At 44.8% G+C, this 19,639-nt stretch overlaps 1 protein-coding gene across 7 annotated transcripts in view; it reads right to left on the minus strand.

The window, feature by feature from the left end:
* LOC139570082 (metastasis-associated protein MTA3-like) overlaps positions 1 to 19,639 on the minus strand; it is a 69,554-nt gene that overhangs the window by 24,253 nt on the left and 25,662 nt on the right. For all 7 annotated transcript variants that reach the window (XM_071391586.1, XM_071391585.1, XM_071391589.1 and 4 more), the window contains exons 10-14: positions 6,124 to 6,198; positions 5,921 to 5,979; positions 5,572 to 5,690; positions 5,155 to 5,312; positions 4,785 to 5,007 (exon numbers count right to left, since the gene is read on the minus strand). In XM_071391586.1, coding sequence (XP_071247687.1) covers positions 4,785 to 5,007; positions 5,155 to 5,312; positions 5,572 to 5,690; positions 5,921 to 5,979; positions 6,124 to 6,198 — 634 coding nt within the window. The remainder of the gene's footprint in view (positions 1 to 4,784; positions 5,008 to 5,154; positions 5,313 to 5,571; positions 5,691 to 5,920; positions 5,980 to 6,123; positions 6,199 to 19,639) is intronic.

Consider the following 19,639-nt stretch of genomic DNA (forward strand, 5'->3'; position numbering starts at 1 on the left):
ATGGGTAGATGTAGCAGCAGTGTGTTAGATGACTTACTGTATGAGGTGGTTATGGGTAGATGTAGCAGTATGTTAGATGACTTACTGTATGAGGTGGCTATGGGTAGATGTAGCAGTGTGTTAGATGACTTACTGTATGAGGTGGTTATGGGTAGATGTAGCAGCAGTGTTAGATGACTTACTGTATGAGGTGGTTATGGGTAGATGCAGCAGTGTGTTAGATGACTTACTGTATGAGGTGGTTATGGGTACATGTAGCAGTGTGTTAGATGACTTACTGTATGAGGTGGTTATGGGTAGATGTAGCAGCAGTGTGTTAGATGACTTACTGTATGAGGTGGTTATGGGTAGATGTAGCAGTGTGTTAGATGACTTACTGTATGAGGTGGTTATGGGTAGATGTAGCAGCAGTGTTAGATGACTTACTGTATGAGGTGGTTATGGGTAGATGTAGCAGCAGTGTGTTAGATGACTTACTGTATGAGGTGGTTATGGGTAGATGTAGCAGTGTGTTAGATGACTTACTGTATGAGGTGGTTATGGGTAGATGTAGCAGCAGTGTTAGATGACTTACTGTATGAGGTGGTTATGGGTAGATGTAGCAGCAGTGTGTTAGATGACTTACTGTATGAGGTGGTTATGGGTAGATGTAGCAGCAGTGTTAGATGACTTACTGTATGAGGTGGTTATGGGTAGATGTAGCAGTGTGTTAGATGACTTACTGTATGAGGTGGTTATGGGTAGATGTAGCAGTAGTGTGTTAGATGACTTACTATATGAGGTGGTTATGGGTAGATGTAGCAGTAGTGTGTTAGATGACTTACTGTATGAGGTGGTTATGGGTAGATGTAGCAGTGTGTTAGATGACTTACTGTATGAGGTGGTTATGGGTAGGTGTAGCAGCAGTGTGTTAGATGACTTACTGTATGAGGTGGTTATGGGTAGATGTAGCAGTGTTAGATGACTTACTGTATGAGGTGGTTATGGGTAGATGTAGCAGCAGTGTGTTAGATGACTTACTGTATGAGGTGGTTATGGGTAGATGTAGCAGTGTGTTAGATGACTTACTGTATGAGGTGGTTATGGGTAGATGTAGCAGTGTGTTAGATGACTTACTGTATGAGGTGGTTATGGGTAGATGTAGCAGCAGTGTGTTAGATGACTTACTGTATGAGGTGGTTATGGGTAGATGTAGCAGTGTGTTAGATGACTTACTGTATGAGGTGGTTATGGGTAGATGTAGCAGCAGTGTGTTAGATGACTTACTGTATGAGGTGGTTATGGGTAGATGTAGCAGTGTGTTAGATGACTTACTGTATGAGGTGGTTATGGGTAGATGTAGCAGTGTGTTAGATGACTTACTGTATGAGGTGGTTATGGGTAGATGTAGCAGTGTGTTAGATGACTTACTGTATGAGGTGGTTATGGGTAGATGTAGCAGTGTGTTAGATGACTTACTGTATGCGATGGTTATGGGTAGATGTAGCAGTGTGTTAGATGACTTACTGTATGAGGTGGTTATGGGTAGATGTAGCAGCAGTGTGTTAGATGACTTACTGTATGAGGTGGTTATGGGTAGATGTAGCAGCAGTGTGTTAGATGACTTACTGTATGAGGTGGTTATGGGTAGATGTAGCAGTGTGTTAGATGACTTACTGTATGAGGTGGTTATGGGTAGATGTAGCAGCAGTGTGTTAGATGACTTACTGTATGAGGTGGTTATGGGTAGATGTAGCAGCAGTGTGTTAGATGACTTACTGTATGAGGTGGTTATGGGTAGATGTAGCAGTGTGTTAGATGACTTACTGTATGAGGTGGTTATGGGTAGATGTAGCAGTGTGTTAGATGACTTACTGTATGAGGTGGTTATGGGTAGATGTAGCAGTGTGTTAGATGACTTACTGTATGAGGTGGTTATGGGTAGATGTAGCAGTGTGTTAGATGACTTACTGTATGAGGTGGTTATGGGTAGATGTAGCAGCAGTGTGTTAGATGACTTACTGTATGAGGTGGTTATGGGTAGATGTAGCAGCAGTGTGTTAGATGACTTACTGTATGAGGTGGTTATGGGTAGATGTAGCAGTGTGTTAGATGACTTACTGTATGAGGTGGTTATGGGTAGATGTAGCAGCAGTGTGTTAGATGACTTACTGTATGAGGTGGTTATGGGTAGATGTAGCAGCAGTGTGTTAGATGACTTACTGTATGAGGTGGTTATGGGTAGATGTAGCAGTGTGTTAGATGACTTACTGTATGAGGTGGTTATGGGTAGATGTAGCAGTGTGTTAGATGACTTACTGTATGAGGTGGTTATGGGTAGATGTAGCAGCAGTGTGTTAGATGACTTACTGTATGAGGTGGTTATGGGTAGATGTAGCAGCAGTGTGTTAGATGACTTACTGTATGAGGTGGTTATGGGTAGATGTAGCAGCAGTGTGTTAGATGACTTACTGTATGAGGTGGTTATGGGTAGATGTAGCAGTGTGTTAGATGACTTACTGTATGAGGTGGTTATGGGTAGATGTAGCAGCAGTGTGTTAGATGACTTACTGTATGAGGTGGTTATGGGTAGATGTAGCAGTGTGTTAGATGACTTACTGTATGAGGTGGTTATGGGTAGATGTAGCAGTGTGTTAGATGACTTACTGTATGCGATGGTTATGGGTAGATGTAGCAGCAGTGTGTTAGATGACTTACTGTATGAGGTGGTTATGGGTAGATGTAGCAGTGTGTTAGATGACTTACTGTATGAGGTGGTTATGGGTAGATGTAGCAGCAGTGTGTTAGATGACTTACTGTATGAGGTGGTTATGGGTAGATGTAGCAGTGTGTTAGATGACTTACTGTATGAGGTGGTTATGGGTAGATGTAGCAGTGTGTTAGATGACTTACTGTATGAGGTGGTTATGGGTAGATGTAGCAGTGTGTTAGATGACTTACTGTATGAGGTGGTTATGGGTAGATGTAGCAGTGTGTTAGATGACTTACTGTATGAGGTGGTTATGGGTAGATGTAGCAGTGTGTTAGATGACTTACTGTATGAGGTGGTTATGGGTAGATGTAGCAGTGTGTTAGATGACTTACTGTATGAGGTGGTTATGGGTAGATGTAGCAGTGTGTTAGATGACTTACTGTATGAGGTGGTTATGGGTAGATGTAGCAGTGTGTTAGATGACTTACTGTATGAGGTGGTTATGGGTAGATGTAGCAGCAGTGTGTTAGATGACTTACTGTATGAGGTGGTTATGGGTAGATGTAGCAGTGTGTTAGATGACTTACTGTATGAGGTGGTTATGGGTTGATAGCAGAGCTCACACACTAAATATATAAGCGTAACCCGTATAACACATGCACATGGTGAGGGTGTGATGGAAGCAGGCAGAGAAGGGTGGAGTCCATGCTGCAGTAGGGGACGGGCCTTGTCTGGTCCTCTGACCAATCGGTGAGTGTGGTGGCGTGATGACAGGTACACAGACAAATGAAGCACAAGGACTCAGAGAGGATGGTTTCAGCTGTGACTTTATTACAGTTACCACTGTCACATTCACAGAGAGAGGGATGGAGAGAGGAAGAGAGCGAGACGGAGAAAGATGAGAAGAAAGGAGAGAAGAAGAGACGGAGAGAGAAAGAGACAAAGAGGGATGGAGAGAGGAAGAGCGAGACAAAGAAAAATGAGAAGAAAGGCGAGGAAGAGACAGAGAGAGAAAGAGACAAAGAGAGGGATGGTGAGAGGAAGAGAGCGAGACGGAGAAAGATGAGAAGGATGGAGAGGAAGAGACGGAGAGAGAGAAAGAGATAAAGAGAGGGAATGGGAGAGATGAAGAGCAAGAGACAGAGATAAATACGAGGTAGGAGAAATAGAGAGCAATAGAAGTGAGTCCATATGACTGGAACAGAGGAACATCCTGATATGGACATGTGAGAGTGGCTTACAGGACGGAATGGGAGCACGTGTGGGGGTTGGCTTGGCAACACAGAAACAGGAAATAAATAAAAACGAGCTTTAAACTCAGAAAGAAAAGCTGAGAATAGAAGGCTAGTTACCACCGTGGTCATTTTCATAAAGCCACTACTGCCTGAACTCACCCTTTTACATTCCTCCTTCCCTCCTTATGTCATCAGATGAGCTCTAATGAAACTTCTCTCAAATCAATCACACCGACCACTCGTATCTCATACACACAATTCCTTGCAGAAAAAGCACACCAAGGCTCCTCAATGTAACACGCACTGTGCTGTGCAAAATAGAGATTCTCTTAGTAAAATATGTCTCCTCCACTTCTAACTAACCTTAGCAAATATACGCTGACATTCTGCGACTATCATCTACTCTGGCCTGGAGAATAGGAAGAGCTTCCATTATGTGTGTTTGTGTATGGGTGAGCATGTATAGGATGTGTGTGCGGGGCATGCATGTGTACAAAATGACCCGTTCTGAGAAATGTTTGGAGAACAGTGTGTGCTCGTATGGATTTCAAACGGCTCTAACGGCTGTTCAGTTGATATTGACAAAAACTAACCAAAAACAGACCTAGACAGACGGATGAACAGATGGTGAAACTCAAAAGTCATGAGGACCGCCAGTCTTTATTGGAAACGGGGGGGAAATACAAAAACCATAATAATAATATAATACAATATAACAAAAACAGAGAGAGAAACAGACAGAGGGTGGGAGGAGAGGGGGTGAAAGGGGGGCGTCAAGGTGAAGGAGGGGGCGGTGTGTGTGTGTGTCCATGTGTGTGTGTGTGGAGGCAGAAATTAGGAATTGAAGGAGCTCTTACACGCAGCCTTTATGGCGCCACAGTTAATGGGCACAAAGGGGCGCCGCGCAGCGCGTCGCAGTCTGATGATGTCGCGGCACATGTGGCGTGCCAGCTTGGTGAGGCGGGTTGCCTGCAGCAGGAAGGCCTGCTTTGTCTTCGTGGAGGACTTGGGGCTGCCGCTGTTACGCACCGGCACCATGTGACTGGACTGGCGGGGGCCGTGGCCACGCGACCGAGGCTCCTAGAGGGAGAGAGGGCCACCATGAGTACCCGTTCTGCATGACGGAGAAAAACAACTGTCCTACATTATATATTTATCAGAATGTTCAGTAACATTGATTCGGCAGAATAAGCCCCTGGGGTAAAGTAGTTAAAGGTGAGGTCTTACGTTGGGCACAGGGCTGGGTGGGGTCTTCTCCTCGGGCCCCTCCGCTCTGCTTGGCATCTTAAGGCCACCGTACTTCTTCCAGTACATCCAGCACGACACACACAGGCGACACTGCATGTTGGGTGGCCCCCACGAGTACCACTGGGCTGATTGCGTCGCTGTACACACACACACACACACACACACACACACACACACACACACACACACACACACACACACACACACACACACACACACACACACACACACACACATTCTGCATGTTAGGACTCATACACCTCATCAAAGCACAATCAATAAACATGATCAATATCTAACAGTCGATCGATAAGTCATCCTCTTAAACACTCTGATGAGTGTTTAAGATGAGGGATGGAGAGTGATGGATGGATGAAGGGAGGAAGGTGTACTTACAGTAGCAGCTCTCGCAGGCTCGTCCTCCCCCCGCTGCATGGTAGGCTCCAGGCCCAGCCCCATTCACCGTCGCCATCTTCCCATTGGTCACTGAGATCTGGTTAGGGTTGGGCTTATTGCTGCGAAATAAGAGGGAGGTAGATACACAACAAATCTTCAACATGAGTCCTCTAACGCTGAAGACACACACTGTATATGGACATGATTGTGCACCAACACTCACACACAAACACTTAGACAGACACTCAATCAATAAAACACACACACACACACACACACACACACACACACACACACACACACACACACACACACACACACACACACACACACACACACACACACTTACTATGTGGGGATGTAAACCTGCTTCAGTTTGCTTTCTGCTTCTGCTGCCTTCAGTCTCTTCTGCTCAGAGAGAAAGACAGAGAGGAGGGTTAGACTACTAGCCAATAAGACCAGAGGACAGCTTGGCACTGGATGCTGCGGTGTGGCTAACAGCTAGGTTAGCTAGCTAGCTAGCAGGAGTGGGTTAGAGATACGGAGACTGACCTGCTGTACGTATCGGTCTGTTGTCTTCCACATGTAATAATACTCTATTATACTGGTCAGAGACTTCCACGGTAGCTAAAGAGAGGGAAAAGGAGAGAGATGGTATTAACGCTCATGTTTTTTACGTCTGTGTGTCAGATCCCTCATGAATATTGATGAGCAGGCCGACCAGGGTTATTCTGAAACCAATTCATCACACACACACACACACACACACACACACACACACACACACACACACACACACACGCACACACACGAACACACACACGCACACACACACACAAATAAGATGGCGCCATACTGTATGGCTGCCATCTTGCGAGCTCCAACCCAACTTTGCTATTTAGTGATTATTTTAGCATTTATCCGTACTTTTTTTTTACACAAAATGACAGACAAGAACTTTTGAACATCAGATCGGCAGTTACTAACCTAATTCCGGCATCAACTTAGACTCATATGTCCGTTGTATAATTCTGACCCAATTTTCCCGGCTATTCAAGAGGAAATGCCGGCGACAAAGAGGCAGGAGAGGGGAGCCCTAGCAAGATTACGGCAAAGGGCCATTCTATTGGCCAATGCAGTCTCTTGATAATAAGATGGATGACCTCCGATCGCGGATTTGCTACCAACGGGACTCTAGAAACGACAATATTCTCTGCTTTTCTGAAACGTGGCTTTCGGACAAGATAACCCCCTGTGGCTATCCAAATCAAAGTTTTTGCCATTCACTGAGCAGACAGGACATTGGATTCAGGGAAGTTAAGAGGGGGACGGGTATTCCTCTTCATCAACAACAAATGGTGTGCTGAACTCTCGACCCATTGTTCACCCATCTTGGAATACCTGATGGTCAAATGTCAACCATTTTACCTCCCAAGAGTTTTCAGCTGTTATTGTGACTGCTGTATATATATATATACACATATATTCCACCTCAGGACAAGAAAAACAAGAAGCAGGCACTTCACAACAAACTGTACGAGGCTTTTAACAAGCAGAAACCCATACACCCCGGAGGCTGCTTTCCTTCTGCGTCATTAAGACATGTAGAGGTCTGACTGATGAATTAATCCCGCTCCCACAGCTTTTCATACCGCACCCGCCCACACCTGCTGGCTTCCTGTCCGACTCCCACCCACCCACACCTGCTGGCTTCCTGTCCGACTCTCACCCGCCCACACCTGCTGGCTTCCTGTCCGACTCCCACCCGCCCACACCTGCTGGCTTCCTGTCCAGACTCCCACCCGCCCACACCTGCTGGCTTCCTGTCCGACTCCCACCCGCCCACACCTGCTGGCTTCCTGTCCGACTCCCACCCGCCCACACCTGCTGGCTTCCTGTCCAGACTCCCACCCGCCCACACCTGCTGGCTTCCTGTCCGACTCCCACCCGCTGGCTTCCTGTCGGACTCCCACCAATTACAGCAAGAATTGCTCCCAAACCCAACCACAGTCCCGCAAAGTTTTTTTGGGGGGGCCGTCACTGTAAATAAGATTTTGTGTCGTCAATAGGTGAACTTAACGTGCTGCTGTGCGTTTTGTTGCTAACCTTACTTTGCTACCTGACAACTTTACGGTTTTTACTTTTTAATTACCGTTTATATTTTTTGTTTTCCCCTCACTCAACTTTTTTTCATTCAACTTTTTCACTCCGGACGCTTTATCTGGACATGGTTCGTCAGGACCTCCAACAGCTGAAGCTAAGTAGTAACATTAACATGATGTCTTCTAATTGCAGTCGCTGTACTCATAATATACAGCAGAACGATCGCTGCAAGCCCAGCTTCAGACGCAATCGTTAGGCAAGGGTAATTTCAGTGTAGGAAAGGATGAAACAGCATTTGTGCCACCAGTAAGTACAGATAGTAACGTTAGTATAAATCCCCTCACACAGTCCCCGCAGCCGGACAACTTTCTCATTGCTTCTGGAGGGAAATGCTGTAGGAATGCCCAACCGGTGTCGCTCATTCAGCCGACAGAAACTTTCAACCGGTTCTCCCCATTAGAATTCCTATCGGACCTTGTAGTCATAGTAGATAATATTCAAATTTTTGGTAACTTTAATATTCACATGGAAAAGTCCACAGACCCACTCCAAAAGGCTTTCGGAGCCATCATCGACTCAGTGGGTTTTGTCCAACATGTCTACGGACCTACTCACTACCACAGTTATACTCTGGACCTAGTTTTGTCCCATGGAATAAATGTTGTGGATCTTAATGTTTTTTCTCATAATCCTGGACTATCGGGCCACCATTTTATTACGTTTGCAATCGCAACAAATAATCTGCTCAGACCCCAACCAAGGAGCATCAAAAGTCGTGCTATAAATTCTCAGACAACCCAAAGATTTCTTGATGCCCTTCCAGACTCCCTCTGCCTACCCATTGACGTCAGAGGACAAAAATCAGTTAACCACCAAACTGAGGAACTCAATTTAACCTTGCGCAATACCCTAGATGCAGTTGCACCCCTAAAAACTAAAAGCATTTGTCATAAGAAACTAGCTCCCTGGTATACAGAAAATACCCGAGCTCTGAAGCAAGCTTCCAGAAAATTGGAACGGAAATGGTGCCACACCAAACTGGAAGTCTTCCGACTAGCTTGGAAAGACAGTACCGTGCAGTATCGAAGAGCCCTCACTGCTGCTCGATCATCCTATTTTTCTAACTTAATTGAGGAAAATAAGAACAATCTGAAATGTATTTTTGATACTGTCGCAAAGCTAACTAAAAAGCAGCATTCCCCAAGAGAGGATGGCTTTCAATTCAGCAGTAATAAATTCATGAACTTCTTTGAGGAAAAGATCATGATCATTAGAAAGCAAATTACAGACTCCTCTTTAAATCTGCGTATTCCTCCAAAGCTCAGTTGTCCTGAGTCTGCACAACTCTGCCAGGACCTAGGATCAAGGGAGACACTCAAGTGTTTTAGTACTATATCTCTTGACACAATGATGAAAATAATCATGGCCTCTAAACCTTCAAGCTGCATACTGGACCCTATTCCAACTAAACTACTGAAAGAGCTGCTTCCTGTGCTTGGCCCTCCTATGTTGAACATAATAAACGGCCCTCTATCCACCGGATGTGTACCAAACTCACTAAAAGTGGCAGTAATAAAGCCTCTCTTGAAAAAGCCAAACCTTGACCCTGAAAATATAAAAAACTAAATGGCCTATATCGAATCTTCAATTCCTTTCAATTTTTTTTTGAAAAAGCTGTTGCGCAGCAACTCACTGCCTTCCTGAAGACAAACAATGTATATGAAATGCTTCAGTCTGGTTTTAGACCCCATCATAGCACTGAGACTGCACTTGTGAAGGTGGTAAATGACCTTTTAATGGCATCAGACCGAGGCTCTGCATCTGTCCTCGTGCTCCTAGACCTTAGTGCTGCCTTTGATACTATCGATCACCACATTCTTTTGGAGAGATTGGAAACCCAAATTGGTCTACACGGACAAGTTCTGGCCTGGTTTAGATCTTATCTGTCGGAAAGATATCAGTTTGTCTCTGTGAATGGTTTGTCCTCTGACAAATCAACTGTAAACTGTAAATGTCTGCTATGCGGATGACACACAGCTGTACATTTCAATGAAACATGGTGAAGCCCCAAAATTGCCCTCGCTAGAAGCCTGTGTTTCAGATATAAGGAAGTGGATGGCTGCAAACGTTCAACTTTTTACCCCTTTTGCGCCCCAATTTTGTGGTATCCAATTATTAGTCGTTACTGTCTTGTCTCATCGCTACAACTCCCGTACGGGCTCGGGAGAGACGAAGTTCGACAGCCATGCGTCCTCTGAAACACAACCCAACCAAGCCGCACTGCTTCTTAACACAGCGAGCATCCAACCCGGAATCCGGACGCAATGTGTCGGAGGAAACACCGTACACCTAGCGACCTGGTCAGCGTGCACCGTACACCTAGCGACCTGGTCAGCGTGCACCGGCCCGCCACAGGAGTCGCTAGTGCGCGATGAGACAAGGATATCCCTACCGGCCAAACCCTCCATAACCCGGACGACGCTAGGCCAATTGTGCGTCAAACTTTCTACTTTTAAACTCGAACAAAACAGAGATGCTTGTTCTAGGTCCCAAGAAACAAAGAGATCTTCTGTTGAATCTGACAATTAATCTTGATGGGTGTACAGTCGTCTCAAATAAAAATGTGAATGACCTCGGCGTTACTCTGGACCCTGATCTCTCTTTTGACGAACATATCAAGACTGTTTCAAGGACAGCTTTTTTCCATTTACGTAACATTGCAAAAATCAGGCATTTTCTGTCCAAAAATGATGCAGAAAAATTAATCCATGCTTTTGTTACTTTTAGGTTAGACTACTGCAATGCTCTACTTTCCGGCTACCCGGATAAAGCACTAAATAAACTTCAGTTAGTGCTAAATACGGCTGCTAGAATCCTGACTAGAACCAAAAAATGTGATCCTATTACTCCAGTGCTAGCCTTCCTACACTGGCTTCCTGTTAAGGCAAGGGCTGATTTCAAGGTTTTACTGCTAACCTACAAAGCATTACTTGGTCTTGCTCCTACCTATCTTTCAGATTTGGTCCTGCAGTACATACCTACACGTACGCAGACTCGGTCTCAACCTTTAAGTCTTTATTGAAGACTCACCTCTTCAGTAGGTCCTATGATTGAGTGTAGTCTGGCCCAGGAGTGTGAAGGTGAACGGAAAGGCACTGGAGCAACGAACCGCCCTTGCTGTCTCTGCCTGGCCAGTTCCTCTCTCTCCACTGGGATTCTCTGCCTCTAACCCTATTACAGGTGCTGAGTCACTGGCTTACTGGTGCTCTTCCATGCCGTCCCTAGGAGGGGTGCGTCACTTGAGTGGGTTGAGTCACTTACGTGGTCTTCCTGTCTGGGTTGGCGCCCCCCCTTGGGTTGCGCCGTGGTGGAGATCTTTGTGGGCTATACTCAGCCTTGTCTCAGGATGGTAAGTTGGTGGTTGAAGGTATCCCTCTAGTGGTGTGGGGGCTGTGCTTTGGCAAAGTGGGTGGGGTTATATTCTGCCTGTTTGGCCCTGTCCGGGGGTATCATCGGATGGGGCCACAGTCTCCTGACCCCTCCTGTCTCAGCCTCCAGTATTTATGCTGCAGTACTTTATGTGGCGGGGGGCTAGGGTCAGTCTGTTATATCTGGAGTATTTCTCCTGTCTTATCCGGTGTCCTGTGTGAATTTAAGTATGCTCTCTCTAATTCTCTCTTTCTCTCTCTCGGAGGACCTGAGCCGTAGGACCATGCCTCAGGACTACCTGGCATGATGACTCCTTGTTGTCCCCAGTCCACCTGGCCGTGCTGCTGCTCCAGTTTCAACTGTTCTGCCTGCGGCTGTGGAACCCTGACCTGTTCACTGTGATTAATATTATTTGACCATGCTGGTCATTTATGAACATTTGAACATCTTGGCCATGTTCTGTTATAATCTCCACCCTGCACAGCCAGAAGAGGACTGGCCACCCCTCATAGCCTGGTTCCTCTCTAGGTTTATTCCTAGGTTTTGGCCTTTCTAGGGAGTTTTTCCTAGCCACCGTGCTTCTACACTTGCATTGCTTGCTGTTTTAGGCTGGTTTTCTGTACAGCACTTTGATATATCAGCTGATGAAAGAAGGGCTATATAAATACATTTGATTTGGCTGGGGTAGGCCGTCATTGTAAATAAGAATTTGTTCTTAACTGAAAAATAATTGTGCGCCGACCTATGGGACTCCCAATCACGGCCGGTTGTGATACAGCCTGGAATCGTACAAAGGTCTGTAGTGATGCCTCTAGCACTAAGATGCAGTGCCTTGTACGGCTGCGCCACTCGGGAGTGAGCATATGTGACGCAGCGCACTTGCCAGCCATGGTCCCGGCAATTTTGTGCCCTATGGGCAATATCAAAATGAACAAATATCCTACGAAATCTGTTAAATTACCAGAGATTCTCGCATGGCCCTGTCAATGTTGTAGTACAGTCTGGTCTCAAGACAACGTATTGAGTGTCTCGGTCTTATCTCAATGTCGAATACATTTTTACTCGGTCTGGACTCGGTCTCGGACAAAGGACTCAAAAAATATCCAGATTCCTTTCATGACACATTATCTTATCGCCTATTGAAACCTGGGCTTTATATTTTACTCATAACATTACTGTCCTTTACTTTCATTGAAAAATATCCTCAAACTTTATAGTGCTCATCAGAATTTCCTTGATTTGCTTGTAGGGAAGAGTGGGGGAAGTTGCGTGCTCACTATTAATAAGGGGAGACCGGGGGAAGTTGTAACATATTTTGTCTTTTTATAGACCGGTTTTGGGTTAGTGATAACTTTTACCCTGTGCATGCATTTTTTCACCATTCTGAATGTCTGAAGAATCCATATGTTCTTCTGAAATACGAACACAGAAATAGTGGACATTTTGAACCGATTATGGTGGCGATTTGACACAATTACAATCATGGTCCTGAATTGGACTTGCATTTTTCTGGTCTCGGACTTGACTTGGTTTCGAACCCGTCGCCCCCCCTCCGGGGTCTTGTGTTCGAGACCACCTCAAGACCAACACTGCTATCTGTATTACTGGGCTATATCAACCAATAGGCTAGACGTAGTGTTAAGACAGCAGAGTTGGAGCAACTCTCTCTTGAGCTATGTTTTGTAGCATACCTTTTAGGAGTGACTAAACTATAGCCTAATTAATATACATTTACAGACACTGTAGTAAGCTACACTCACTAGCCAGTTTATTAGGCACACCACCCCGTTCACGAAAATGGATCGCTCCTACAGACAGTGAGTCACGTGGCCGTGGCTTGCTATATAAAGTAGGCAGACAGGTATCGAGGCATTCAATTACTGTTCGATTGAACATTGGAATGGGTAAAACGTGTGACCTAAGCAACTTTGAGCGTGGTATGATTGTCGGTGCCAGGCACGCCGGATCCAGTATCTCAGAAACAGACGCCCTCCTGGGCTTTTCACACACGACAGTGTCTAGAGTTTCCAGAGAATGGTGCGACAAACAAAAAAAATCCAGTCAGTGGCAGTGCTGTGGGTGAAAGGAATGGTGCAACCTAACAGGTGATCCACAAACATCCAAATAACGGCACAGTACAACAGTGGTGTGCAGAAGGGCATCTTGGAACGCACAACTTGTTGATCCTTGTCACGAATGGGCTATTGCAGCTGATTCCACTCCTATCCACTCCTATCATCGGGTTCCACTCCTATCAGTTAAAAACAAGAAGCTGCTTCAGTGGGCACGCCATTACCAACACTTGAAATTGAGGAGTGGAAAAACATTGCCTGGTCTGACGAATCTCGGTTTCCGGTTGCGTCATCCTGATGGCTTTGGCGTCAGCAGCACCAGTCCATGGACCCTTCCTGCCTGGTGTCAACGGTACAGGCTGGTGGTGGCGGTGTACGGCCGTCCAATCTGCAGCAACTGTGTGATGCCATCGCATTAGCATGGACCAACATCCCTGTGTAATGTTTCTGACTTGTAGAATCCATGCCTCGATCAATTCAGGCTGTTCTGGAGGCAAAGGGGGTGTACTAGATGGGCGTACCTAATAAACTGGCCGGTGATTGTATAACTGCCCATGCATAGGTAGCCTACTCTATTTCACTGAGACCACACATATACTAGGCACACTTGATCTCACACGCCCAACTAGGAGAGGAGAGGTAGGCTACTTAACTTGAAGTAGCGAATTCTGAAAGTGTGTGAATAATGTGACAAAGATGTGCTTTTAATACAATAGGTAGGCTAACGCATACAAAGCAGAAAGAGGACCGTTTCCAAATAATCAGCGGGACAAGAATAATATTTTCATCCCAAAGTTGACGATCTGACGGCCCACTCCCAAAAATGCAGACCAAGCAGCAATGACCTTTGTCGGGACCTGCAGCCCTCTAACATAATGCCCAACATCCATCAACACGTATCCTTCGCCACTATGGGCGATAAAGACCACTGTTACCCGTGATGCACTCTTGAGAAATGATCCTCCGAATCGGAGGCTACACTACAAGGCTGCTTTGCTGGTGCTGATTCTAATAGGTTCCGGGACTCCGCCAATAGCATCGACGAGCTAACCACCTCCGTCACCTGCTTCATTAGGAAATGCATCACCAATGTTGTCCCGACAGGGAATGTTTGCTGCTTCCCCAATAAAAAGCCCTGGATTAACACAGAGGATGGCATAAAGCTAAAAGAACAGGGATAGCACACACAGGGCTATCGCAGTCAACCCAGAGGATACGGCTGAGGACACGAACGAGTCCAAAAAGTAGGAATGAGGTGGAATCCTAATACATACGCTCCGACGCGTGTGGCAGGGCCTACAGTCCACTACGGATTACAAAGGACGACCCAGCCGTGATCTGCCCAACGATGCCGCTCTACCAGAAGAACTAAATACATTTTATGCCTCGACAAAAACAACACCGCGCCGTGCACGAGGGCCCCCGCTGACCCAGGGGACTTGGTGATCTCGCTCTCCGAGGCCGACGTGAGTAAGGTTTAAAATCAGGTCAACACTCATATGTCCGCAGGGCCAGACGGTATTCCAGGGCGCGATCTCAGAGCATGCGCAGTACAGCTGGCAGGCATCTCCACGGTCATTTTCAACCTCTCCTTGTCCCAGTCTGTAATCCCCACGTCTTAAAATGGCTATCATCATTCCTGTTCCTAAGAACTCCAAGGCTTCATGCCACAATGACTATCACCTTGTAGCTCTCACATCTGTAATCATGAAGTGCTTTGAGAGGCTGGTTATGGCACACAACATGTCCATCATCCCAGACACCCTAGACCCACTCCAGTTAGCATAACGCTCCAACAGATCCATAGACGATGCAATCTCAATTGCACTCCACACTGCCCTCACCCACTTAGATAAGAGGAATACATATGAAAATACTGTTCATTGACTACAGCTCAGCGTTCAACACCATTGTTCCCTCCAAGATCGTCACCAAGCTCGGGACCCTGGAACGAACACCTCCCCCTCTGCAACTGCAACCTGGACTTCCTGACGGGCTGACTCCAGGTGGTGAGGGTACGGTAAGCAACATCACCTCCACCTAGGGTTGCAAAGAGTCATACATTTCCCCAGACATTTTCCATGGGAAGTTAAGCCCGGGAATTTTGCTTAGATTCATCAAAAAAAGTTACTTATTGCAGCAAACTTTTTTTGTGGGATACACATAAGGCAAGTCTAGGTCTTGTGCCATATTTTGGTTAATCTATCCCAAATTCAATGGAATTGCAACCCTCCGCATGCACAGTGCATTCTTCCATCACATGTACAGCTGATTCTGCACACTAATGAGATGCTATTGAGCCCACACTACATGCTTTCTGGTAAGTTTTGATTACAATACTGGGTGGGGTGAATATATTTTATATGACATACATGATTTTTTGTTAACTAGTAAATAGTAGCCTACAGCAAAGTGTGCTTAAATAATTTCTAACTTGTTAACAATTTCTGCTAGTTAGTTTTTGCTACCATGTGGATTTTAGCTTGCCTGAGCCTGCTGAGGAGTGTTAATTTACCTGTTTCCATACATGTTTAATTTTAAAACATTTATCTTACAAATTAGTTGTTTAATCCAGCGTTTCTTAAAGTATGGGTCGTGAAGTAAAAGTATAATTAGTTCATTAATTACTGGAATTTATTTGGCCAAGTGCAACGGCGCTCTCGGTTCAGTTTGGCAGCTGCGCAAGTGGTAGAGGGAGATGCCCGTGTGCTTCGCGGTTTAACGGATCTTTTTTCTGCAGTTTTGTTGAAGATCACTCCGCGACCCACACGCTGCAGCGATGTCGTTCAAGCCACTGACTTGTTATTCCCACTCGCCATCATGAAATGTACTCATGCTAGCCACAAGTTCTGACTGAGCTCAATCGTCATGAAACGCAAATATAATGATGACTTTTTATCGCTTTCATACAAACGTTGAGAAATAACGAGGAGCGCCCACAATGTGTTTTGTTTGGCGAAGTGCTTAGTAATGAGTCTCTCAAAACGAACAAATTAATAAAAACGACACATCCTGACCAAACCCAGGGATTTCTTTCAGAACAGGGCAGAATGCTTCAGGAAACAATGCTTCGAAAGTGGAAAAGTAGGTCAACTTGCAAGGCATTGTTGTCATTTTATAACCGGCGATGATAAGCAGAAATAAGGGAGTTCTATCTCTCATAGTAGTGAGTTTCTCTTTCAAACAATCCCCTGGCCTTGTAACGTTACACAGCTAACGTTAGCCAAAGCAAGCTAACTAGCTACTGATAGTTCAACCCTAAGAAACAGTACAGAGGAAGATGAAAAATGATCAGGCCTACTGTACATTTTACTGTAGAAATTATTGCTGAAAACTAGTCTAGGTTGGAACTGTTGCTGTTCAAATACAAGTAATACTTTTTATTCTTAACTGGAATAAACTGATGTAAGCAAGATGGTTTTTGAGGCAAACACACAGTTCTGGGTTGCTCATCTGCAACAAGAAGCGGTCTCCTGCCTGACTGAGAAAGCAGTAGATGTTCTGATCCAGTTTGGCACCACAAACCTATGCAAGTCAGGGTTCTCAAGTACAGAAACGGTGTCAATGCTGAGCATGACTTCAGAGTTGCACTATCAAAAACTGAGCCCAGAATAGACATGCTTGTTGAAAAATTCAACCAGCCACACACCTCTCATTAGGACTGTGTGTATTTTCTGGTCTACGTCTGTGTGATGTGATCAATCAGTTTATTCCAGTTCAGAATTTCAAAAATATGTATTTTAACAGCAACCGTTCCAACCTAGACTTTCTATCAACAATAATTTATATAGTAAAATATACAGTAGGCCTGATCATTTTTTATAAGTACTGTTACTTAGGGCTGCACGATCAAAAAGCCTGTTCGTGTGTATGTTCTGTTATACATCTGTGTGATGTGATCAATCTGTTTATTCCAGTTCAGAATGAAATTATTTATTTTAACAGCAACAGTTCCAACCTAGACAGGTATGTAAGAGTGTTTTTAATGAGGGAGAATAAACATGAAAATATATTTGTGTATTTCATTGTTATTTGTTTGTCTACATTGCATTTTTTTTTGGCATAAAGGCAATGAAATGTACCGATATTTACTTATAGTTGCATATTTTCCTTGGGTCCCAGGAAAACACAGAATTTCTCATTTGGGTCCCAGGCTGAAAAAGTTTAAGAACCCCTGGTTTAATCTAACTGCTTAACTATTTACCTGTACATGGAATTGTATATGTTTTTTTATTACTCGTTTTTTCCTAATCTTTACAGGAAAATGCCACGGGCACTATCTGATGTGTGGAGACATTTCACTGCAGCTAATGTAGAAGGAAAAGCTGTGTACATTTGCAAATACTGTGCAAAATCATATGTGAAGAATGCAACAAAGATACAGAATCATCTGGCCAAGTGCATAAAGTTCCCTCAGCACTCACAACAAGCAACCTCTGACAAAAGTCCCTCTACTGCTATTAGAGGTGAAAATTATGAATCAGACACCTTATCGATAGCAACAGCTCATGGTCCTCCTGGAATCAGAAGGTTTTTTTTACTCAATGGAGGAACGTAGTCAGAGAAATGCTGATGAATGTCTTGCTCGAGCTGTGTATGCAACTGGTTCACCTCTGATACTCACACGCAATGTGTATTGGAAGAGATTTCTGAATGTGCTTCGCCCAGCATACACCCCTCCAACCAGACATGCTTTATCTACTAATTTGCTGGATGCAGAGTTCAACAGAGTTCAAGTGAAGGTCAAGCAAATCATAGAAAGCAGACTGATTGCAATCATCTCTGATGGGTGGTTTATTGTTCGTGGGCAAGAAATAATTAACTACATCATCTCCACCTCTCAACCAGTATTCTACAAGAGCACAGACACAAGGGACAACAGACACATCGGTCTCTACATTGCAGATGAGCTGAAGGCAGTCAATGACCTTGGACCACAGAAGGTATTTGCACTGGTGACAGACAATGATGCGAACATGAAGGCTGCTTGGTCTAAAGTGGAGGAGTCCTACCCTCACATCACACCCATTGGCTGTGCTGCTCATGCATTGAATCTGCTCCTCGAGGACATCATGGCACTGAAAACAATGGGTACACTACAAGAGAGCCAAGGAAATGGTTAGGCATGTGAAGGGTCATCAAGTTATAGCAGCAATCTACCTCACCAAGCAAAGTGAGAAGAATAAGAGCACCACATTGAAGCTGCCCAGCAACACCTGTTGGGGTGGTGTTGTCATAATGTTTGTCAGTCTCCTGGAGGGGAAGGTGCCTCTCCAAGAAATGGCCATATCACAGTCTGCCGATATGGACAGCCCCATCAAGAGGATTCTCCTGGATGATGTATTTTGGGAGAGAGTGGTAAGCAGCCTGAAACTCCTGAAACTTATAGCAGTAGCCATTGCACGGATTGAAGGAGACAATGCCATCCTGTCTGATGTTCAGACTCTGCTTACAGATGTAAGAGAAGAAATCCATACTGCCCTGCCCACTTCACTGTTGCGCCAAGCAGAGGAAACTGCAGTTCTGAAATACATCAAAAAGCGTGAAGACTTCTGCCTGAAGCCCATACATGCCGCAGCGTACATGTTGGAAACCAAGTATGCTGGCAAGAGCATCCTGCCTGGTGCAGAGATCAACAAGGCCTATGGTGTCATTTTTTTATATATTTTTTTATTTCACCAGGTAGGCCAGTTGAGAACAGGTTCTCATTTACAACTGCGACCTGGCCAAGATAAAGCATAGCAGTGTGACAAAAACAACACAGAGTTACACATAAACAAACGTACAATCAATAACACAAAGGAAAATAAAAATAGAAATGTACAGTGTGTGCAAATGTAGAAGAGTAGGGAGGTAGGCAATAAATAGGCCCTAGAGGCGAAAATAATTACAACTTAGCATTAATACTGGAGTGATATATGTGCAGATGATGATGTGCAAGTAGAGATACTAGGGTGCAAAAGAGCAAGAGGGTAAGTAATAATATGGGGATTGTAACGGTTTTCCTCCTCCTCTTCATCCGAAGAGGAGGAGCAGGGATTGAACCAAAATGCAGCGGGTTGTGATGACATATTGATTTATTAAATAAACAAAAACAGACAAAGACGAAAACGAACTATACTTGATATAACTAACAAAATAACAAAACGATGTAGACAGACCTGAACAAACGAACTTACAAATACACGAAGCACGCTGACACAGGAACAGACTACATAAACGCACGAACAAACCGAAACATTCCCGTATGGTGTAACATCGACACAGACACAGGAGACAACCACCCACAACGAACACTGTGAAACAACCTACCTAAATATGACTCTCAATTAGAGGAAACGCCAAACACCTGCCTCTAATTGAGAGCCATACCAGGCAACCCTAAACCAACACAGAAACAGAAAACATAGAATGCCCACCCAAACTCACGTCCTGACCAACTAACACATAAAACAAACTAACAG

The sequence above is a fragment of the Salvelinus alpinus genome, chromosome 3, assembly GCF_045679555.1.
Source record: "Salvelinus alpinus chromosome 3, SLU_Salpinus.1, whole genome shotgun sequence".
Classification (NCBI taxonomy): Eukaryota; Metazoa; Chordata; class Actinopteri; order Salmoniformes; family Salmonidae; genus Salvelinus; species Salvelinus alpinus.